The sequence below is a fragment of the Bombus huntii genome, unplaced genomic scaffold, assembly GCF_024542735.1.
Source record: "Bombus huntii isolate Logan2020A unplaced genomic scaffold, iyBomHunt1.1 ctg00000052.1, whole genome shotgun sequence".
In the NCBI taxonomy this organism is placed as follows: domain Eukaryota; kingdom Metazoa; phylum Arthropoda; class Insecta; order Hymenoptera; family Apidae; genus Bombus; species Bombus huntii.
Window position 1 is genome coordinate 807,917 of NW_026099316.1, and position 24,488 is coordinate 832,404.

General features: G+C 41.9%; 2 protein-coding genes across 2 annotated transcripts; one reads left to right on the plus strand and one right to left on the minus strand.

The window, feature by feature from the left end:
- Nucleotides 1–611: 611 nt before the first annotated feature.
- LOC126875704 (uncharacterized) lies at nt 612–1,261 on the minus strand. The gene is made up of 2 exons (XM_050638594.1): nt 1,204–1,261; nt 612–960 (listed from the first exon to the last, which is right to left on the minus strand). The coding sequence occupies exons 1-2, from the start codon at nt 1,245–1,247 to the stop codon at nt 612–614; spliced, it is 393 nt and encodes a 130-aa protein (XP_050494551.1). The 5' UTR covers nt 1,248–1,261.
- A 1,928-nt stretch (nt 1,262–3,189) lies between these two features.
- On the plus strand, nt 3,190–4,266 carry LOC126875712 (uncharacterized). The gene is made up of 2 exons (XM_050638601.1): nt 3,190–3,242; nt 3,792–4,266. The coding sequence occupies exons 1-2, from the start codon at nt 3,237–3,239 to the stop codon at nt 4,161–4,163; spliced, it is 378 nt and encodes a 125-aa protein (XP_050494558.1). The 5' UTR covers nt 3,190–3,236; the 3' UTR covers nt 4,164–4,266.
- Nucleotides 4,267–24,488: the final 20,222 nt, after the last annotated feature.

Sequence of the window (24,488 nt, forward strand, 5' to 3'; positions counted from 1 at the left end):
CGTATTACGACATATGGTATAACTTTATAACTCATTACGTCTAAGAGAATAACGTTCTAACTTATTACGTTATATGGTATAACGTTCTACCGGATTACATTATATAGTGTAACGTTATAACGTATGACGTTCCACAGAATAACGTTATAACGTATTACGATATATGGTATAACGTTATAACGTATTACGTTATATAGTATAACGTGATAACGTATTCCGTTATATAGTATAACGTTATAACGTGTTACGTTAGGTAGTATAACGTTATAACGTATTACGGTATATAGAATAACGTAATGACGTATTACGTTATATAGTATAACGTTATAACGTATTCCGTTATATAGTATAACGTTATAACGAATTACGTTAGGTAGTGTAGCATTATAACGTATTACGTTATATAGTATAACTTTATAACGTATGACGTTTTATAGTATAAAGTTATAACGTATTACGTTATATAGTATAACGTAATAACGTATTACGTTATATAGCATAACTTTATGACGTATTACGTTAGATAGAATAACGTAATAACGTATTATGTTTTATGGTATGACGTTATAACGTATTACGTTATATGGTATAACGTTATAACGTATTACGTTTTATAGAATAACGTTATAACGTATTACGTTGGGTAGTTTGGACGAAAAACTTACATCCGGCGGAAGCGGTGCCGCACCGGAAACGATCTCTCTCACGCTGCTGAAATCGTAATTTGGCACCATTGGATGCTTCGCAAGACCAACTAAAACTGGAGGGACCAATGGTATATGCGTAATTCTGTATTTTTCTACGGAACTGAGTAACGTTTCTAACTCGAAATTTCCCATTATGTACACAGCTGCACCGCAACTTATTGCCGTATTCATCATTCCGAACGCATAACCGTGAAATAATGGCAAGAAAACTAGTATTCGGTCTCCACGTCGAATATCCATTGATCCTGGGGCACTTCGATTATGAACAAAATGCAATTGAATCGAATATTTATAATTTCAACTAGAATGATAAGAGTTAAGATGCACAACAATAGAGAAAATATTATATAGTTGACTTGAATAAGGAATGGTTTGTTAATCATATAAAACGAATAATATATATTTAAATTTGGCATAAATAAAAAATAAATTTCGAAATATATGTGTGGTCTGAGATCAACCGGATACATTGTGTATATTAATTTAATATATTTACCTTAGAGTTTGGATGAAAAGTAACAAATTTCGATGAGACAACATTACTCTAAGACTATTGAGGGAGGATATGCAGACATCTGGGTGCCATCCTATCCGTGGTGTGTGGCCTGGTCTCTGATGTGAATTGACGTTACACTCCCGAGGGAGCAGGAGGGTGGGGAGTGGAGAGTGGTAGAGGCGAGGAAGAAGAGACGGAAGAACAAAAATCAGAGGAAGACAGCCGTCGCCGTTGGAGGAGAGACAGCGAGGAAAGGGGCGAACGTGGCACCGCCGACGAGGATACGCCAGCAGCAATCCCAGCCCAGGACGACAGGCGCGGCGAAAGCGAGCGCCGCCGCAACAAGCAGAGGACCGTCGCAGGCACCCAAGGCGGTCACGCTCCCTCGCGCACCGCGAACATCCGCGGTGACTCTGACGCTGAACGAGGGAGCATGGATGTCGTACGCCGACGTCCTCGAGGCAGCCGGAGGTCCCGCTCTCGGAGCTCGGCGTGGAGCAGGTGGGGATGAAGAAGGCGATGACGGGCACCATCATCATCAGATTCCCTGGAGACAGGAACAGGGAAAAGGCGACGCTGCTGGCGACGCTGCTGGCGACGCGTCTGGCCGAGGCGCTAGACGCAACTGCGGTGAGAGTCGCCACGCCTACCTGGATGGCGGAGCTTCGAGATACCGGGATAGACATCTCGGTCAAGAAGGAGGAGCTGCGGAAAGCACTGGCCTCGGCGGCAGGATGCGGCTGCGCGGAGGTTCAGTTCGGCGAGAACGGCGGCAGAGGTGGCCTAGGGTCTGCCTGGATCAAGTGCCCGGTGGCAGGAGCCCGGAAAGTATCCCAGGCAGGGAAAATAGCCCTGGGCTGGTCAACCGCGAGGATTCGAGCCATCCCGAAGCGGCCCCTGCAGTGCTTCAGGTTCTGGAGGTGGGGCACGTACGCGCAACATGCGTGTCCAGCAAGGATCGAGGGCACCTGTGTTACAGGTGCGGCGGAAGCGGACACCGCGCCAGAGGCTGTCCCGCCTCTGCTCCCAAGTGCTCCCTGTGCGAGTCGCTCGGGACGCCCGCCAATCACAGGATGGGCGGTGCGGAATGCCCCCCCCCCCGAAAGTCAAGAGGAGGAGATCAATCCGCGAGCCAGCAGCTGCGGAAAGGACACCAGGGAGAACCGCCAAAGCAGCAGCGGCAGATGGTCGGGAGGAGGCCATAGAGGTGACCGAGTAGTTCAAGCGCCTCCTCCAATGCAATCTCTGTAGGTCGAGAAGGGCGCAAGATCTGCTCTTCCAGACCATACGGGAGTGGAGTAATGGTGGTAGCGGTATACGACTCCCCCAACATCGACCTGGCTGCGTACAGGGACTTCCTAGAACGGGTCGGCGAGTGCGTCGGGAGATGCCTCCCCCGCAAAGGTACTCGTCCTCTGGGACTTCAATGCCCACTCGATGCAATGGGGAAATCCCAGGACCAACTCTCGGGGACGGACGCTTACCGATTGGGCAGCGGGTCTCGGGCTCCTGCTGGCAAACAGGGGCTCGGCGAGCACCTGCGTGGCGTGGAGAGGATTGTATTCGCCGTAGAGTTTATACTAGCGGGTAAGAATTGTTATTGAGTATTACTGGATGTGATGTAGCACTCGCATTGCGCGACAACGTGAGATACAAGAAATACGCGATTTTCTTTAATATCGAGACGCGCACGTGGATAGATTTGACGCCATTATTGTAATGGTAGTGGCAGGACGTACGCGTGGTGCCGAACGATGCGCAGGCGAGGTGGTTTGTCGCGTCGATGTGTGGCGTCGCCACCTTACGGGCAGCACACTAGGGTATGTACGGCCGGCTCGACTTAAGTTCCTATTACGAAGAAATAAAGTCGGGTCGACCAGAGTTCTAGTTATATATCGTTTATTTTATTTATTTTATTTATTTCGCCACTCGAGTCAAACTTCCTTGGTGAATAAATAAGAATAAATAAGTATGACGGGTGCTGCGTACGTGGAGGCTTTATTTGAGTTACGCGGCGTCGTGTGGGTTGGGGAATGCAGGTATATGCGTTTCTTATTTATATTATTTATTTACTTTACTCGTTTATTTATTTATTTATTTATTTAACTATTGGTTGATTATTTATGTATTATTTGTTTTGATATTATTTATTTATTTACTTATTTATTATTAATATTTATTATTAGTTATGTTGGTTTATTTATTATTTAGTTATTTAGTTATTATTCATTTATTTATTTATTTAGTTAGCTGGTTGTTTATTTATTTATTACTATATTATCTATTTATACATGCGGTGATCTGCGTATGTATCATCAGGCCTCTTATTGAAGCGCAGGCGTTAGCTTGATATATTTAGTTTATTTTAGCGTTATATAAATTTAGCTTGATAGATTTAGTTTATTGTAGCTGTGTAGAAATTTCTAAGATAATATTTAATTATGAGGATATAACTATGTTTTGCTCTTAGATACTTATTTATTTATTTATTCGTTATATATTTTTTATTTCTATTATACTGGCTTTTTGTTGACGACTTGGCGAGTTCTTTCGGTTATGATTGGATACATTCGAACGGTTTTGGCTAGGAGGTGGAACCCCAGGCACCCCCTTGTACAGTAACAGCGACTGGCGCAAAGGCGAATAGCAAGAGGTTGGCGGTTAGTATTGAAAACCCAAGGATAGTGTCGGACATCAGAATAAGTGACAACGTCACCATATCGGTTGCACCGAAGACTAGGGGAGACGAGGAAGGTGATCCCTTTAAGCCTAGTAGGAAAATTCAGAGGAGTCCCACGATTGGTGGTAGGCCCGATATTGAAGTAGCAGAAGAATCGGTGGTGTACCGAAACTGGATTGAAATTAGCTCAAGACAAGACGGAGGTGATTCTACTTACCGGAAATCGTATCACAAGGTCAAGGACGTCAATATGGGCAAGTACCTGTTGATGACTAAATAGAAGGTTAGGTATCTTGGGGTGCAATAGGACAATAATAGAAAATTCTCATTACATCTAGGAAAGGTGTGTGTCATGGTTGATACCCTAATAGGAGCGATTAGGATGTCGTGTAAAATTAAGGTAAAAATAAGGAACTTGTTAATTTCCGAAAAGGAGATTAAGTTCTTTTTATTTTTTACTCAATTTATACAATTTTTTCGGTTCGCGATGATACACTTTCGATACTTGGATTAGTTAAGAATTTTTTTATTAGACTGACTGAATGATTTTGAAGGGAGCATTTATATTCTTCCAATCGTTGGAGTGGGAGAAGGTTTTGTTTATACTTAGTGTAAAATTCGGAGAACGGCTGAAGTGATCGAATGCCACTCAGGCGGCTGAGAACGGGTGCTGACCGGACGGTCACACGCGATAAAGCGTTCGGAATTTCGGTTTGTTATATACAGTTGCTCGAATTTCGTCTGTGACATTCCCCCCTTCTTAGATTGAACTTGATCCCTCAAGTTTTCTTCAGAAGACTTTTGTGGAATCGGACTTGACGTGGCTTGAAAATTACAGCTGATTCCTCCTCTTCATCTGAGTGGTATGTGTTGGTTGGAATATAGATGTTGGGTGTTGAGCCCAGGGTGAGTGGTACTGGTGGGGCTGTCGCATTGTGGCTGTTGATTACAGTTTCATTTCGGCAGCAAAATAAATTGATACATTATTTGTTCGGTATACATTTCCTGATGCATTTGAATACCCCTATTTTGTTTAATCCATATATACCTAGTATGCCTAATGCTATGTACCCTAATATCTGGAGCGTGGTTAGTCCCCAATACTGTATATTTTTAATTCTGTGTTCGAAATTAAGAGTTTCTATCTCGTCGCCTATTTTATCGATCGTTGTTTTATAGCCTTGTAAATCCTCGCTGGAGTTTATCTAATAGATGAGTGAAACTATCGTTTGTTTTGAGCGCTAGGGTTTTTGTTTTGATTTCGTATATGACTTCGTTTTTTGTTTCGCCTATACGCATGTGTTCGTCTTTGTACAATAAATCGCAAGAAGTGTTAGCTCTTATGATGGAAGGCTTGTCAAGTTTTTGTAAGGTATGTTTCGTTTGGCAAATTGTGTCTATTTCTATCGGATTTGCTGGTATCGCAATGTAACAGTTGCTAGTTTTGAGCGGTATAAAGCTAATGTCTTCAATCTTAAGTACAGTTATTTGACAATGTTCAATGTGTGGTTTGAAATTTATTATTTCGCTGCGACAATCGGTTCTTGAATTTCTGTCATGGATTGGTAGTGTTTGTTTGCATATAGTGGTTCCGGCTCGATTCTTACAAAGTTTGTTGAAATACTCGATATCAGCGTTTATAAATGAAAGACCTGAAGTTAAATACATCTGATGTTCGACTACTGGAGCCAAAAATACTCCATTTCTTTTACTCGGCATAGGATATACTTGTAATATGTTCCATTCTGTGTTAGAGACTAAAGGTACTATGATTTTGAAAAATATTTTGTCATCTATTGTGAAGATTTTAAGATCACCGATGTCGAGTATGAATTGAAAATGTTCGGTTTTGGCAGAAATCGCGGTGTTGTACATCTGGCTACCTATTGCCTTGGCGTAATTTTCTATGAATTCATTGGGGTCAAGTATTTGTGGACTAATTATTCCTTGTTTGCCTAATATCATGACGTTAACTATTTCATCTAATTGGAAGTGTAAAGTTTGCATCGCGGTGCCGACTTTCATGATTATCTTAAGCATAGATCTATCGATATTTGCCTGCTGTTGTAATTTTAATATATCACTATATGATCTCTCTAAGTGGTTTAGGTTTTCTGAGTTTACAATTTTTCTAATAAGTGCTGTTTAATTAGCTATTATGGTCTTGATTTTATTATTATCATCGAATAGTTTGTCCATATTTTTGTTTATGAGCGTAAGATCATCATCGTCGAGAGTCCCGAACAGACTTTTCGATACGGAACCTATGATGTTAAGCAGACCTCGTGTGCTCCGGGTATGTGTTAACGCTTTCAAGTGTTTTGCGAGTTGTTTTAGGTTATTGATGCGATTTTGTAATCCGCCTAACTCTTCGACGTATTGTTTGCTGATTGCACGTGAGTCTATTGTTAATTTATATGATTCTATTGCGCTTATCTGTTCGTATATGTCGCTAGTGTCTAATCCTACTATTACATTGGCAGTGTCGCTGTATAAATATCCTTTTCCTATGTTTTCTACGAATACAGAGTTTCCTTCTAATGGTGTAATATTTATTTGCGCGGATACTATTCCGGCAAAGAGGAGCGTCGACCTGGAAAGTAAGGTTTTAAACGATTACCGTGTATCTTTTTGTCTTGAATCAGATAGTATGGAGTACATACCTTATCAATCGTGTACGGTCCTAACCATTCCACATCAAGTTTATGCCTTTTATGATCGTTATGTATTAAAACGGAGTCTCCTTCTTTGAAAACTGATTGAGGTTTTATAATTTTACGTTTTTGATCGCGCTGATATCGCTGTTTACTTTTGATCAATGTTTCGCGAGCGTGTCGGAGTCTAGAGTCCCATTCCTTTTTGCGGAACGTGACTTCGTCTGCGTATGTGCGTTGGGGATTCTTGGATATTGTGGAGGGAAGATTGGCTTGGTGTCCGAATGTGAGTTCGAATGGCGTGTAACCAGTAGAGTCGTGTATCATTGTGTTATATGCAAGGCATACAAAGTTAAGTTGATCGTCCCATTCTTCATCCGAATTTCGCTGCATCGATTTTAACATGTCTGTTATTACTGCGTGTGTCCGTTCTAACGATCCGTTATTTTGTGGGTGGAAGGATGTCGTTTTGATATGTTTGATTTTGAACGCGTCTTCGTACTGTTGCATTAAACTAGATATAAAATTCTGTCCGCGGTCAGTTAATATCTTTTTTGGAGCGGAAAAGATGTAAATGTAATGATTCAAGAGTGCGTTCCAAATTGTTTCCGTTTGCTGAGTTTTTAGTGGTACGAGTATTAAGTATTTTGTCAATTCGTCATGTATGGATAGAATGTACTGATTGCCTTTTTTCGTCTTTTTCAGTGGGCCTAATAAGTCCATAGCAATTTTATCGTTTGGTTCGAGGGGTGTGTCGGTGATACAAGGTTCTTCGCGCGGTCTGATACGTGTAGTGTTAGATGTTTGGCAGGTGTCGCATGATTCTATATGTTATTGTATGCGTTTCATCAAATCTGGTACTCTGTGCCGTTCACGAATGCGGTCGTATGTCTTTTGTATATCGGGGTGTCCTACTAAATCGTGATTTTCTTTCAATAATTCGTCTATTTCTTCGTCGCTATATGTTTGAATTGGTTCCCATGCAAAATTTAATTCTTTTACAGTGTCGTTCAGGAATAATAAAATTTGTTTGATCGCGTTCTTTTCGGTCTCTGTGAAACTGTCGTCGCCTATACCTATCTTTTCGTTTATATGAATAATTTCGTTTAATTTAGTTAACCATTCGATTCTGTCGTAATTTCCTAGCTCTGTTTTGGATAATTGATAGAAAGATTTACGGTTCGGAGTCATTTTGAGAATTTTGGGTAACGCGTCGGTAGATTTTTCCCAATCGTGATATTTTTTATCGAGTTCTATGTTCAAATTTTCGAGTCGTCTGGTCAGAACATGTATTCTAGATAGTGCGTCGGCTGCAGTATTATCTTTTCCTTTCGTGTATTCTATGTCGTATTCGTATTCTTCTAGTTTTAGTCGCCATCTCGTCAAGCGTGATGAGGGGTCTTTGCAATTCTGTAACCATTTTAGTGCTTGGTGATCGGTTCGGATGAGGAATTTCTGTCCTAACAGATATTGTCGGAGGCGTTTCACGGCCCATACTATTACTAAAAGTTCTTTTTCTGTAGTGGAATAATTTCGTTCCGGTGGGTTTAGAGTTCGCGAGATATAACAACATGTATGTCCGTCCTGTGATAAGATTGCACCTATACCTTCGTTACTGGCGTCAGTCGTTAATGTGAATGGTTTCGCAAAGTCTGGGAATTTTAGTACGGGTGATGAACAGAGTTTGTCTTTTAATGTCTGGAATGCTTCCTGGGTTTTATCTGTCCAATGAAATGATGTCTCCTTTCTTGTAAGTTCGGTCAATGGTTTCGCGATCTTAGAAAAGTTTCTTATGAACTTACGGTAATAACCTGCTAGTCCTAAGAACGATTTGATGTCTGTGGGATTACGTGGCTGTTTGAAATTGCTAACGGCTTCTAATTTTTTGGGATTTGGCTTTACACCTTCGGCGGTTACTATATGTCCAAGATATTCTAATTCTGGTTTGAGAAATTCGCATTTGTCCGGCTGTATTTTGAGTCCGAGTTCGCGTAGGCGTTGCAATACTATCGCGAGGTTGCTATTGTGCTCTTCAATCGACTGTCCGAATATTATAATGTCGTTTAAATATACGAAGCAATGTTTATTTATGAGTCCTCTTAGCGCGGTATCCATCATGCGTTGAAATGTTGCAGGTGTATTCTTTAAACCGAATGGCATCCTATTGTAATGATAGTGTCCTTGTGGTGTGGAGAATGCTGCGTACTTTTTAGAGTCTATGTCCATTGGGATTTGGTGGAATCCGGAGGATAAATCGAGGGCTGAGAAGAATTTTGCGTTGCCTAGTTGGGATAGTATGTCGTCTATGTCAGGTAATGGATATGCGTCCTGGTCAGTTAGTTCGTTTATTTTTCTGAAGTCTATTGCAATTCGCCATTTCTGTTTCCCTGAGGCGTCTGCCTTTTTTGGTACTACCCAGACTAGTAAATTGTAAGGAGAATCAGATGGTTCTATAATGTTCTTTTGTAGCATTTCGTCCATTTGTCGTTTGATTTCTTCTTTATGGCATTCAGGCGGTCGGTAAGATTTTGTGTTAATGATTTTATTTTCTTTTAACGTTATTGTGTGTTTAGCAAGGTTAGTGCATGGTAATAAGTCGGTCTCTAGATTGAATACGTCGAGGTAGAACAGCAATATCTTTTCGATTGGTTCACGGAGGGTTTTCTCTATATGCGAAAGTCTAACTATATCTTTAAACGTGGAGACTTGATCGTACGTATTTGAATTTTCGATAAAATTAGTCATTTTGGCTGGGCACTCACCACAATTGATAAAGCATATCGTTGTCGGTTTTCCTTCCAGGTAGACTGTTTTTGACACTGCTTGTTTTGGAGGTACGTCGTTTTCCTGTTGCAATAATGATTCGAGAGTTCAAATTTGAATTTAGATAGGGCTGGCAAACCGAATATGCCGTCTTCTATAATTGGAAAGTTGTCTTCTACCACAAAAAATTCTAGAGTTTTGCCAAATAGTTTTATCAAAGCGTGTTCGTTGGTTTCAAATTTAGAGTGTCCCATCGAGAATTTCCGTTCTTTTGTTATTCTTGGTCGTAATACGCATCTTCGCTTGAGTATATTAATTCCTGCTCCGCTGTCAATGAGGAATTTATGTCGCTGTCCGTCGGATCGTAAAAGTACTGTGGGTAGTCTTCCCGTTGTGGCGTTAATTCGTAGGTCTGGTCTGTTGGTTTCTCTATTTCTTCCTTGTGTGTCTCGAGATTGTGGACTGCTGGTGGTCTCGGAAATTGGCTGGGTGTTCGAAAATTTTTACATTGACTGGAGACATGTCCGATCTGGTTGCATTTGAAGCATTTTAATTGTGTCCTTTGGGCAAGTGGTATTTGTTCGGTTTGTCGGAAGCTTCTTGGCATTGGATTGGGTGTTGGAGTTGGTTTTTTAGTGATCGGATTAGGATTATTGGTTGTTAGTCGTTGCTGCTCAGGGAGTCGTAATCGTTCTATTGGTTTTGGTCGTCGATTTCGATCTTCCCCGAAGAATCGCTCGATGTCGGTGGCTTTCTTTTCGGCTTCAAGGATATTGTATGGTGGATTGGCGAGTAGTAATTGTCCTATTTCGCCTTTCAGGCCTCGGATAAAATCGATCACGGAGTCTTTTAAAATCCTGTCGTTCATAGCTCGTCTAGTAATTTCGTCACGGTATTCGTTCGTTATACTGTATTGTAACTTATTGAGTGCTCTGCGGAACCTGATGATATAACTTTGCACACTTTCGTCGTGACGCTGTCTCGTTTCGCGTAGCTGGTCTTGATGTTCTCTAACAGAGTCTTGGGTGGCTACGTTTCGTCTTAGGGCATCGTACAGGTGTCCGTATTCGTATATCGGTATATTGCAGATGGCCATTGCGGCTTTACCCGCGATTTTCCCGATTTTGATCGTTTTTAATAATAGCGTGGGTTCGCTACACATGGCTCGTAATTCGCGTACTTCGCGTATGAATTCTTCGACTCCGATATTGTCTTCACCGTTTAATTGCGGAATACATACTATCGCGTCTTTGGTCCGTAAGCTCGGAGAGGCGAATTGCGGTGGACGGTCTTCGTAAGAGGGATGGTTGCCTTCTTCTGTTCGAATTGGAACGCATGGTGGGGAAGTTCTATCTCTCGCGGCAACAGATTCGTCCATAGTAATAAGGGAGCCTAGTTCTGTAGTAGCGTCGCGTCCTATTTTTATTTTAGAGATATTTTTGCCTAATAGTTCTATTTCCGCTGCACGCTTCTTATTTTCACTGTCGGCCGTCCGTTGTGTCTCTTCTACACGTTGCGCAAGAATTTCAATTTGTTTTTGTATCACGTCGAGTATGGCACGAATCGAATTGTCCGTACCTCCGTTTGTAGAAACGGTTTCAATAGTTTCGACTTTGTCTTTTCGTGATGTGGGCATGATTCTAATTGAGCTTATTGAGTCTGAACTACTGTTGCTATTTGGACTCGAAGCGCTTGAGAAACTGGGTTTTCTCACACGGTATCGTGAAAATGAATCCAGATTTTCAGCTTACCGTAGTAGCTATGACCGTTGAGGAGTCTCAGGGATGTTTCCTCTCTGGTTGGTTCTAGATTCCGAATCTTATTCGTAGGGTTGCTCTGCGCTGACCGTAGTCCTCTCGTCTAGTTTCATCGTAGTGGAACGTTGAAAGTTGCTGCAGGCCTTCGTAGTAGCAAAGATTCGCACTGGGTCCGTTGATCCTTCGATCTTCAATGATGCGCGTACGCCGAAATCGTAATTTCGTTTGCACTGAAGTGAATAGATCCTGGCACGGATCGCCAAAAATGTCGTGTAAAATTAAGGTAAAAATAAGGAACTTGTTAATTTCCGAAAAGGAGATTAAGTTCTTTTTATTTTTTACTCAATTTATACAATTTTTTCGGTTCGCGATGATACACTTTCGATACTTGGATTAGTTAAGAATTTTTTTATTAGACTGACTGAATGATTTTGAAGGGAGCATTTATATTCTTCCAATCGTTGGAGTGGGAGAAGGTTTTGTTTATACTTAGTGTAAAATTCGGAGAACGGCTGAAGTGATCGAATGCCACTCAGGCGGCTGAGAACGGGTGCTGACCGGACGGTCACACGCGATAAAGCGTTCGGAATTTCGGTTTGTTATATACAGTTGCTCGAATTTCGTCTGTGACAAGGACATCGTTGCCGAACGTCAATGGGCCCACCGACTCAGTTAGGAAACTATTACGGAGTGCGGGAGTCGGTGGTGCTTTATGCCACACCGATATGTGTCAAAGCCCTAGCAATACGGAAAAACAATAACATTCCGAAGATGTCGATAGTGATCGAATAAAAGATGAAGGGAAGAGTAGCTCTATTGCAGAGAAGATAATTGGACCAGAAAGCTGATTGACGACGCCTGCATTTTTAATAGAGAACGATTAGGAAAGAGACACACCCAAGATGCTGGGATTGTGATGTCGAAGGTGAAGATGCAGAGCATGCGTTGTTCAATTGCCCCAGATGGGACAATGGAAGTACATTGTTGGATAATTACGTAGGCGAAATACTGGCAACCAATAACGTAATCGACGTGGTCGTCAATAGCGAGGAGAACTGGGCTAGATTCCAAGGGCTTTGCCGAAAGAAAATGATAGCTCAATCAGATAGACAAGATAAGGAGAGGAACATGGAGAGAAGAAGGAGAGGATTAACTAGAAGAAGATCATAATAAGATGAGAGGTACACTCAGTAAGAAGACCAACCCTGAAGTAATGCCGAGAGGTGGTTCCAGGGTTGGTTCTTGTACCGACAGAGGAGAGAGACAGAGGAGGGGTTTTTTGGTGGGTAGAGGTGCTATCATCTTGCCAAGTCCCGCATAATCCAGGCGCGCGCTAACGTACCTAGTTATGCGTAACTGCATTCTCCTCTCCTCTCAAAACAAAAAAATGTGCAAAATAGGAAGGAGTATGGATATGAATTTTTAAATTACCATCTGTCAATAAATATCCACAATTAGTAAATTTAGGTTTAAGATTATATTATATTTGGGTTAATATATAAATGCGAATGATCTTTTACTATGAAATGCATAAAATAAAAGTAGATATCAATTGGTGCCACCAGATGACTTGTTATTTTGCGTGTTAAGTAAATATACCACAAAATTTCAGTTGATATAATAACCGTCACTTGTTGATAAAATATCGTTGATGTTTGGATAAGGTATGTATTTCTGTTTGTTTTAAAATAAAAACAACAGGTTGTAATAGACGTACGATTATAAATTGTAACGTATCGCTATTAAAAATCATTTTTGTTCTTCTGGAAGATTAGGGAAGAATACTATTCTGTGTTTGTATTCAAGTAATGACAACGAGAGAGTGAGTGAAGCGTAAAGCATTAGAAAGCGTAGGCGAGAATTTATCTTCAGGTAACATTAGTGATGTATGCCTGAAAAAGGCAAACGCGTGTAGAATCTGTGGTTTCAGTTTAATGTTTATACCGATGCAGTTATCTCTTCCTGGCAGACGAATAGTGTTTTTCTAACGCCATATTACGTTTCACCTTCTCTGAGTAGAAATTCGTGATACTCGCAAGTTTAATATTTCAAGTCCTGGCATAATCATTCATTGATTCGGTGTAATTAATACTTGGTTAGGTACATGTCGAAATTTGTTTGATTCATTAAGAATTAAAGTAGCGAAAAAATGATTTTGACGGGAACTGTGTTCTTCTATACGAAAAAATGTCAATAAAGAGATATTTTAGTTTCCACTGAAATGAACAAATTATTGAAGGTTTTGAGGATTTCGAATTTTGCAGGAAAACAAGTAGTGCGCAGTTTTTCATGACAAGCGATTTACTCAGTAATTGGAAATAACCAATAGCATTTTTTGTTTAAAAAGAATGGAATTGAAACTAATCAATTATATTATCAAATATATTAGGTGCTATTTTAGTACACAGTACTGACTTAGAAGTTGTTGCTAGAAATGCGAAAAAAGGTTTACATTTCATGACATCGACATTGGAAAAGGTGGAAAATGTCTCAATTCGACATGTATATTTATCTTTTTGTTATGTTTACCGATTTTTCGGAAACGGCTTGATCAATCGGAATGACACTTTTTGCTCCTTGTAAGACATAATTTTCCGTTGGTTCAGATATAAAATATTTTTCCATTTCTTTTTTGTAAACTATTTTTTTTTTTTACAAAAAGCCAATTTTTATGTATACAAATTCATCAGTTATTCTGGATTGGATCGAGCTATCGAGATGAAACCTTTTGCATCTTTTAAGAGTAGTCCATTGACTGGACCCATTTGCAAAATGTCTCCATTTTGTTCATTAAGTATTATTATTGCAAAGAATTCGTTATTTATCAATTTCATTTACGTCTACTCAGTGATTGTTCTGCAATTGTTGGACTGATAACGAGATGATTCTAAAACAACAGCCTGGGCAAGTAGTTTGAAATCGTGTTTTTCAATTTAGGCTTCAATTCGTGTTTCCATTGCAGGAAACAATGGTTGGTTGTTATTGTTGCTGTCGTATAAACGAAATTTCTTGACATAGCTGCGTACATCGTAGTTTGTCCCTGATATTTCGGAGATGTACAGCTAGAATAAAATTCTTTTACTTGTTTATATTAATTTCTACTGTCCATAAATAGCCATACATTATGTCCAATATTTGTTGTAGATGGCTTTTGGATTTTAAAGCTTTATTGTCTCTCGCGCATATTAGTAGGTCATCTGCGAATGTTATTGCTTCATTATTTTTATCGCTATTTGCGCTACAATTTACATCGCGATAAATTAAATAAAATAGGGGAGTTCACGGCTTCTTGTTATGGGTGGTCTTTGATTTTAGATACTTTGTTTAAACTGTTCTGCCTGTTACGTAAAATTGTTTGTTACGTAACATGTTCTAAATTATGGCTATTATTTGGTGTAAACTATCTAAGTACTATCCATAGCGCTGCTTGACTTCCGTAAATGGACGAGAACGAGTGTTATTTATATTTCTATATGTCGGAGATGAAAGGACACCGGAACCTTCCCTTTGGAACTTTGGGAAAATCCCTTAACACTGTAACCTAGATACTACCATAGCCGTAATTAAGCAATTATCGTCATTCAATCCGATTGTATTTGCTCGAGATATGTGACAATGAGCTTCGGCTCGAGGCGACAACCAGTCGCCGAACGTAGCCGCGGTCAAGGAATCAACGTTTTGTCTAACAAAGGTATGGAGTAATAGTGTAGCTCTCGTCAAAAAGTGTTGAAGTGGTCATTACTTCTAAGAAAACTCTACATCTGGTCTTTTTAGTTTTCTCAAGTACTGAAACCATCGAGAGCGTATAGACAAAAGACAGCGACGAAGGCAGACCTTAAACAGTAGACAGGCGACGTTGGCTTCGGGGTTTTCAGTTATAGGGTAACACTGCTAGCGTGCGGATTTGGACCAGTTCAAATTGTATTCTTACTTATAATTACACTTCTGTATGAAAATATATTATCTACCTTACAATTTATCCACGACTTTCTCTGTTTATACATCAAATAACCTCAACAAAAAAAAAATAGTTGTAGTGGCACTCGACAGTAAACATTCCAACAGTTGCTGTTCGTGGATCACGACATGCAGACCCTCTTCATCTCCACAGTACATGTTCAGCTAGCCTGAGGACCCGTTATAAATCTCAAGATTTAGTTAACTAAGGTCCTTCAAACAGACAAACAGTCTTTGTCCCAACTACGAAAAGATAGGGGAAATCTATGTTTCTCACGAACGACGTTTCCTGCTAGCAACTTTCTCTCAACGTCACTTTCCCTCACTTTCCGGACGAAGGCATCTCTCCGCGAATCCGATGATCTCATGTTCTGCGACACACCCCATCATAGATTTCCTCTGCAGCATCATCACGACGGAAAGTTATTCTCTCGTGAGGTCACATCAGCGAGTTACATAGCGTCTTTACGCTCGGTGAATATTCTACTTTTTAACAAATAGTTAGTTTAGTAATACTTGTACCGTAGACAAGCAAGTTGAGTAGAACTTGGACTTTGAAAAAAAAGGGCATTTTGTTATCCCGCTGACCGCGGATTCGTTATTGAACCTAGGATCATTGTCATTGGCTTCTCGAGTATCTAATTACCACGGTTACTTGTCAAATGCTGTAATAATCCTATTTGCAGTAGTAAATATTGCATAACAAAAATGTCTAATCCAAATGAAGATTCGTTTCACGCCCCTAACCCTAGTCATAATGTGAACCCGACATATATATAACATTTATTGCCCGAGAAAATACATATTACACGTATATATTCTTAATAAAGAAAGAATTTCAGTTGGAATGTGGTTTTGGCAAAAGTACCGTTACGCGACGGTATGACGTAGCCATACAATATTTTGTGTCGGATTTACATTTTTAACATTTCAGTTAATGATTGAATTTAAGTCGCTACAAAAGTGGTACTTTTCTACAATATTGTTTTTCCTTTCTTCAGGAGAAGAATGCGAGAACGAGTGTACTCAATGTGGTATGAGCGTTTGCTGAAGTAACTAGTTTTGTTATTCGATATTACTGTACAAAAAATATCTAAAACCTATAAATGGTATATAATGGTTAAATATGTATTGAGTATGATCTCAGACACTTACATTTGAACCAATTTGGCTTTTCTGTTTAAATCAAATCGGGCAACCGTACATCAGGATCAGCTTTATTAGAAGTTTGCAGCAGAATATTTTTACTTTATTATTTAGTTGTTTGCAGTAGATTCGTGTGTTTGTTCGATTTGAAATCCGAATGTATATCTAAATAGCAAACGACTTTTTTGTGAGGAATGGATATGTTGCTATTGTATCGTAGATATCGTGTAGGCGGAATTGCTTTTTGCATCTGATATTTTGGAAATGTACGGCCCGAATAGAATTGTTTTGAATTCGCTTATATTAATTTGTGATTTCCAAATTATTTTTATTACGTGGTGTGGAAGCTCTCTTTTTCGAGCTTAAGGAAAGAAATTCAGCCAGAATGTGTTGAATGCCCTCTCTAAATCTATGAACACCGCTTCGACGCAATCACTCTCGTCTCTTGCCCAAGAGATATATGATGAATTTTGTAATTGCATGTATCGTTGAATGTTTAAATTTGAAGCCAAATTGGGTGCCCGGAATTAGGTTATTTTCAATGTATATAGTGTTATTTATCATAGATTCGGATACTTTATAAATGTTGAGTAAGAGTCTAATTCATCGGTATAGCTGACAGAATCACTGTTGCTTTTCCTTCTTTTTTTAATGCTACTGCCTTTCTTGTTTTCCAGAATGGAGAAATAATTGGCATTTAGGCAATTGTTAAATATTATGCTGCAGGAGTAGATGTGTGAAAGGTGCGTAAATATAGTTAGGTAGGTTCTTTTAAATCAATGTTACCAAATTCGATAATTTTTTTTATTGTTCATTTTTGAAGGTTAGATCTAACTTATTTTAATTTGTGGAAATGTCAGATAGAATTAAATCTGGATTGTCAATGTTACGACCGTTCGCGGAGAGACGCGGTCGCGAGGAAAACGCGTCAGCGAGAGGCGTAAATTCTCGCTACGATTCGGTGAATCGACGCCGCGAAGTAGTCGTTCCCCTGTTTCGGTTAGGATAACAGAGGTGGTTGAATGAATATGACACAGTAGTAAGTTATATTTCACCGTTTATTCCACAACTTATAACGAGGATAGTTACGCTGATGCGTATGTACGAGATGAGTGACTGATCTACGGGTGTGTATACCGGGTGGAAGGATGTTGACCGTTCGAAGGATGTAAAATCAGTACTCTTGGTAGACGATGCTGTCTCGGAGGAAAGCTAAGGATCGGGTGTGTCTAGCGCACGGGACCATCGGATTTGTTCGTGACGATTTGTGTTAGGAGAGTGAGGGAATAGGCTTCGTTTTTAATTGGTTAGACGCAGGGTCTTAACCGCCCTCGAGAGAAAGTGGTTAGTGGGAGGAAAGTTGCAGCGTACGTGACAAATACTACCTTTCCCTTTTTCGCCGTGGTAGACAATAGTCTCTAGAAATTCCTCCGAACCAGATGTTTGTTTCGTTTGAAGGACCTTTTCTAGGAAATCTGTGAAATTTATGGAAGGTCCTTGAAACTATGGAGGATACGCTGCGAGTATCCGAAGACATCTGGTTGCCATATTGCCTTCGGTGTGTGGCCTCGGCTAGGTAGAGTGTTACGCGACGTAACAGTCAACTTAGTTATGCTGATATATTCTTATGTGGCTATTTTGTGTGTGGACTGTTTCAATGCGTGCTCTTAGTATAGACGATTAATTTATGACTTCCCAAATTAGCCTTTTTAGGCCCTTTATTTGGAGATACTCAAGGTTTCGTCTATGTAACGCGGAGCGTGCCCATGCGGCCCAGCAGTCACGTACCCCCAAGTAGACTCTGACCGTTTTTCCCATTCGGTATATGCTGAATGTTTCAGTTGGAATTCAGTCGTCTTTGCCAATATCCTAAGCTTTCTCCTTATACTTTATAACCATCCAGACAATAAATGTTATTTCTCTATGTTAGTATGTTTAGTATCTCATGGTTATCGATAATGATTATATTATTGTCTTCGTCGAATTGTGTGACGGTACATGTCGGCTTTCATGAATTCCTATTTGTATCCGTTCTGGTTGTGTCAGAGTATATCACTTATGTTGTGGTTTTTTGGGCGGAAGACGCAGTTAATCGATGGTGAAAGTTCTTTGGGTTTTTATTTGGATATGTTTTCCATTCTACATTTCCAGTAGTTTCTTATGAAGTTGTGGAAAGCTTTTCTAATTTCGTATTCACTCTCTTTGTTCCTCTGTTATTCTGCTCTTCTTTTTCTTCTCCAGCAACGCTAGTAATTTTTCACCGTTGCGTTTGATCTTTTATTTTAACGTACTAATTCTTTGTAGGATGATTGGTTCCCCGTGTTACTATCCTTTTTCTTGTTTTTATCTTTTGTGCTTTAGATGATTTCTATAGACATGATTTCTATAGGTAATCCGGGTACGGAATTCGATCTTTTCATGTTTTCGCTTGATTTCAATAGTACTTTTATGCACTGTACTAGTTCCACTTCGTTTAATTCTTCTGTTATCCGTTTATTCATTGGTGTTAATTCTATGCGAAAAAACATTTGCGTAATAAAAACTAGGACTTTGTTTGAATATAACAGAATTCTTTTGTCAAAATCCAGGAAAAGATACTTACTTTTGCTACGTTTATGACTCCTTTCATATACTTGCACGGTGTGGTATTTTTCGAAGCAATTGCGTGTATGCAGGGCCGGTTTAACCAAACGAGTGGCATAATAGTACATCGATTCTCTTCTTCTACCTTTGATTTTCCGATTACAACATACCACACGATCTTTACTTCCTTCTGTGTCATCTCGCCGAATGACATGTAAAAGGCCGTTTAGTCTTTCTGCTGTTCCAGAAGTTGATGAAGTATTCTTGAGGTCGGCGTCACGAAAATGCCCAATTAATTGACCCATCAAGCGACGTACGAATTGCAAATGCGTTATTTTGTTTTTATTCTTTTTCTTCTGGTTTGCGTTATATAATAAGTAAGAATTTATTGTTGATATTTCCAATCCGCAAAAAAGTAATTTTCGCCACCATTTTTGGGACTTTCGTATAAAACGGTATGTAGCTGTTTACTGGTCTGCTTTACACCGCCCATATATTCGTGGCGGGACTCGACGACGGAACTCTTTTCGATGGCTTCGCGATACAAAGCGCCATATCATAAAAGTGTAAGGCCGACATGCTTCCTACATCCTTCCGTCGAATATTTGGAAGAAGACATACGTGGCAACGGTCGCGAACGCGTAACGAACGCGTGCGTAGTGCGGATATCGAGGGGCAAGAAAAGAAATAGTCGTTCGTATTCGAGTTCCTTTCCCGACGTTCCGCGCAGCGAAATTGAAAGGGACGATCTGAAAAAAGCAGAGTAAACTGGAGTAGCTTTGACCTGTATACCAGGTCCAAAAGGTAATTTAAACGTTTCGGTATAGTTACATGTTTAATTAAGGAACGGTTAACCGGAAAATCTTTGTAATTGAAAAGCATTGAATTCCGAGTAAAGTTGGCGAGCAGATTTCAGCTCGTTGATGGGTCTTAAACGAGGTCGAAAATTCCACTAACGGCTATCTTGGAACACTCGATGAAAAGGATCCGTGGAGTAATGATTTTCCACAAACTTTATTCGGCGTGTCCCTCGTACACGATGACGTAAAGCGACCAACCATCGTGATTAACTCAAATACGGCGGAAGAAGAGAAAGAAAAAGAAAAGTATCGTGGAGAAAAGGTAATACCATCGTAACCGTCGTAAATCGTTGGCAGTTGTCGCGTGTCGATGGTACGTTGATCGGGTCGGTTGTACGCGGAAGCTCTTTATCGACGGACTCGAAAAAACTTTCACATCCGGCGATCGCTAAGCAATTTAAGTTTAGCGGAAAATCCATTTCTCTGGCGAAGAAAAGAGTGCGAGCTAGCGGCGCGTGGATAATATTAACTGATTTATATCCCGGGATTTAATAACCTGGCGACGTTGGGCCGGAGTACAGAGGCTCTCAATTACAGTCGGAACAGCGTCGTTAATACAAAAGGAGGCTGTTACGGTCGATAGATGGCGGCCCTTATCGTTGTCTCTCTGCCACCAGCAGGTTTCAGCGACGCTGCCTCGATATATCGATACAACCCCCCATTGGGTGAAACGACAGCGGGCTGGCTGCTGTTTTTTCGCTACGGTCGGACCCGCGCTCCCTGTCGCGAAATGCTTTTGCGTCACGATGGTTTCGCGTCGGTTGTTTGCGCGCCGTTTCGTTACATTCCTGTGACTATAACGCTTGGTTACGAGTCGAAAAACGTTTCGTTTCCCGCTGATCTTTGCACGAGTACGAATTTTTCTATTTTTCGACAGTGGATTTTTTTTACAAGTTTCTATACGCGAACATTCGTTGATTTATGCATCGTCGTATACGTATTGTCGTTGCGTGGACGCTGGTTTGCTGAACAGCGCGACGTTTTTTCCATCGCGGGAATCGCACAGACGCGTAAAGCGAAGGCCACCTTGGTATTAGGTATTCTCTTTGAGAAACGTGCAAGCAGAATAGGAGAAAAACAGCACGAGACGCGTTGCAAGGCGCGCGTTGATATACTTGTACGTATAGCCAGAAGCGGAAGGAGATTTCGCGGAGACTCGAGTTTCCAAGACTGACCGTGGCACTCGTCGCGTATATTTCGCAGGATCGTTTTATTTTAGAAAAACCGGTCTCGCCGTTCTCTCCAGTCGGCGCCCGTAACTTTTCGTAAACTCTGTTGCCAAATTGCTGGCGAAGAGATGGAAACACGGGCGGCTGGATAGCGCGGTCCACGGGTAAATTTTGTAAGAAAGAAATTTATTAACAGGAGTCGGCCAGATTTCTTCCGCGCACCGATTCTGCGTCGCCAGTGCGAATTTCCGCGAAATTTTTCACGCGTGTGTATAAAAGGACGACACAGGATGAAACCGGGCCGCGTATTTCGCGTAACGTTATTTGCTCGCCGTAGGGTACTTGCAAACAAACGCGTATTTGCCCGTTCATTACATTCGTTTGGCAACAACGTTGCCGTTGCCGTTCTTTCCACCCCCCCCCCCCCCACCCCATCATCAGCGCATGGTTTTTCACGTGTTTATCACTGGCGATTTACGTTCCGCGTTGATTAATTTTTCAGCAGAAATTCAGCGACCGTTCCGAGGCAGGCCGCTCGAATATTCGCTGGTTTAGCTCGGGCGGACGCCGAAGATTCGTTTCTGCCGAGCTGCAACGGCAAACAGGTCGTTAAGCCTTTAAGTTCAGGCCTCGAGTGTACAGAGCAAACTCACGGCTGTTCGCTCGCCGCGCGTTCCAATGGCAACGACGATCGGCAACGCAGCGATTAGGCATCGCGACAACGCGCGCCGAAACTTGGATCGGCCAGACCAACCACTGCGAAAGAAATTCTCTTTCCGTAGGATTCTCGAGAGGGGTCGGATTTCGATCGCAATCGCTATCCCAAATTGCGCGTCACTGGTTTACAAACGGTTCGAACGTAACAGCAGCTAGCTGTAAAATCGACGACTTGAAATCCGCTGGGGCGTCGAGGGGCATGCCTCGACGTCCCCAAAGGCTAATTAGTTTATTTTCGCACGACGGTGGGGCGATGCCCCGGTTAGCGAAACTCCCTTTCCGAATCGTTGATCAGTGTACGTAATATTATACGACGGGTTATTTACCGAGGTTATGACGCTCGCTCGATCGCAGTAGCTTCGGCGCACGCGAGCATCGCGACGCTCGGGGCTCGGGGCTCGTGGCTCGCGTGCCGCTCAAATTAATCAACAGTCAACCTTTTGATCTTTCTTCTCGCGTCCCGATGCATTCGCCGATATTAAAATCGGAAAATTTCCATTTCCATCCGCTTTCCGCGGCTCCACCAACTTTATTAATGTCTCGTGTTACAAACCGTTCGTCCGATTTGCTCTACCATCGAATCCCTCTTTCATCTATCTCTTCGAATTCGACGCTGAATTTGTATTTTCATGCGGATTACGCGGTCCAGGGAATTTTGGTCGTTCCGGTTTTTACTTATTAATTGGAATTTAGGAATGTTACGACGCCTAAAGCATCTGCTCGCCAGCCCGCGCGACCGGACAACAACCGACCTGCGTAACGGCACTTCGACCCTCAATAAACCTAAGGACCCACCATAACTTTCATTTCCCTGCATTGTTTCGCCATATGTCTTCAATCCGATTGTCTTGAAGAATTGCAAGCCAAAATATGCTCGAAACACAGTCGGTTTTAGAGGTGTCCTTGGGTTTATTAGTCGCCTTTAAAACACGGAGAAAGCGGGTATGCACCCATTAGGAAAACCCGAATAGCCCTGTAATAAAACAGGCTTGGTTTTCTCATACACACAGTCATTTACGCACCACGATGGTAGAAGACTCCCTACTCATCCCTTCGAGCAGTAGTGCAGCATGACCAATCGACACCGCGGTTCGTTACCCTCACTTTTCCTAACGAAAGTGGGACCAACGAATCCGCGTTCTTTATGCACAGGGGCACACCCACACCGAACTTTCTTCCGTATTAAACAAAAGAGCGACAAACGGTCTACCAGCTAACGCCTAACGCGACAGTCTCCCAACTAACGCCTAACGCGACGGTCTCCCAACTAACGCCTAACGCGACGGTCTACCAACTAACGCCTAACGCGGCAGTCTGCACATAGCGCGAGAGTCGCATTCTTCACGCAAATCTTTTGTAACTAAGTGCTTGGAAATATATACTTTATAATACTGTGAATCCCAGTGTTATACCAACTCAATCACCCCTCATTATCTCAAAGGAAATCAGGGGATCGATCAATTCGTGGTGTCGATTGTTATAATCGTAACGGGGATTTACGACCCCCGTTGACGACTCTCCTCGCGAGTACGTCTCCCCGCGATTGGTCGAATTTACATGGTCCTTCGAGCCGGATCTCGTGCCACCAAAAAGTGCACTGAACAGTGACTATACAGTGTCGCGTGAGATCCAAGTTCCAACCACTTAGTCAACTGAGCAAGGGAACCGCCATCGGAGAGAAGCACCTCCGTCGCGCAGCATCTACACGAGCCCACGCCGCATCGTAACGATTAGCAACAGAATCCCAGATCAACGTCCATTTGATCAAGGTAAGGGCGTTCATTATCAAAATCAAACATGGCCCAAGCTGAATCAATCAGCACGTTACGGCGGAGACGAGGCGTCCTAGCCCGTCGACTTGCAACCATAAGGCGCGAACTCGATGAGTACGAAGCGTCTGGGAAGGCAAACAGAATCTTCCTAGCATCTTGCCGCAGCTCGTTCGATGAGCTTTGGAGGAGGATACTCGAGGTTCAAGAAGAGTTAGGTGTGGTAGATGAGGGGGAAGATGCGCGGGTAGATTCGTTATCGCAAGAGCATCGGGAGCTTGACATGCGGTTCCGAGAGCTCTTTGAGCAAATATCAGCAACAACCCCGTCGACTACAACAAGAGGTGAGACGTGCCGGAAACCAGAGCCGACCACCGTTCCAGAGGTCCGCGTGCCCCAATTCGACGGTGCCCTCGAGAATTGGACCTATTTCTACGACACGTTCACATCCATAGTGGACCTTAACGAAGGTTTGACGAATGTCCAAAAGTTCCAGCATCTACGCTCATCTATAACTGGACGGGCCGCACAGAGTATCCAGTCATTAGAACTCACAGAGGCCAACTATTCCATCGCGCTTGATACACTGAAGGACAAGTTCAATTGCCCCCTCCAAATCTGCATGCGCCATTGGAATCTGATGCGTAATTATCCGGAAATCAAAAGGGAAACTCCAGAGGCCCTAGAGGATTTGTTGGAAACCATCAGCGTAAATCTAAAGGCGCTCGAACATCTAAAGGAGCCCGTCACTTCAAACATAGCGATGATCGAATTGATCGCGTCGAAGTTGCCCGCGTCCAGCCTGCGTAAATGGCAACGCACACATTCCCCCGCCAAAAGGTGCCATCCTATCAGCATCTGATAGACTTTCTCAAAACACGGGCGAACGGGACTCAATTCCTCTCTAAAGAGAAGGAATCAAAAGGGTCAACACACAAACACCGCAGTCAGCGAACAACCATACCGCATGGGCGAACCCTTGCTACAACCAGCAGAACGGTGGTGTGTCCGACCTGCAACGGACATCACGAGATCAGACACTGCAAAATATTCAAGGCCAAATCAGCGACCAAACGTTTTCAAATCGTGAAGAAGGCATCGTTGTGCATAAATTGCCTAGGCACAGGACATTCGCCGACACAGTGTACATCGGGTTCGTGTCGTATCTGCGGTCACCGACACCATACGTATCTACACCGCGAAAAAACCCAGGTAGATTCATGGTCGTCG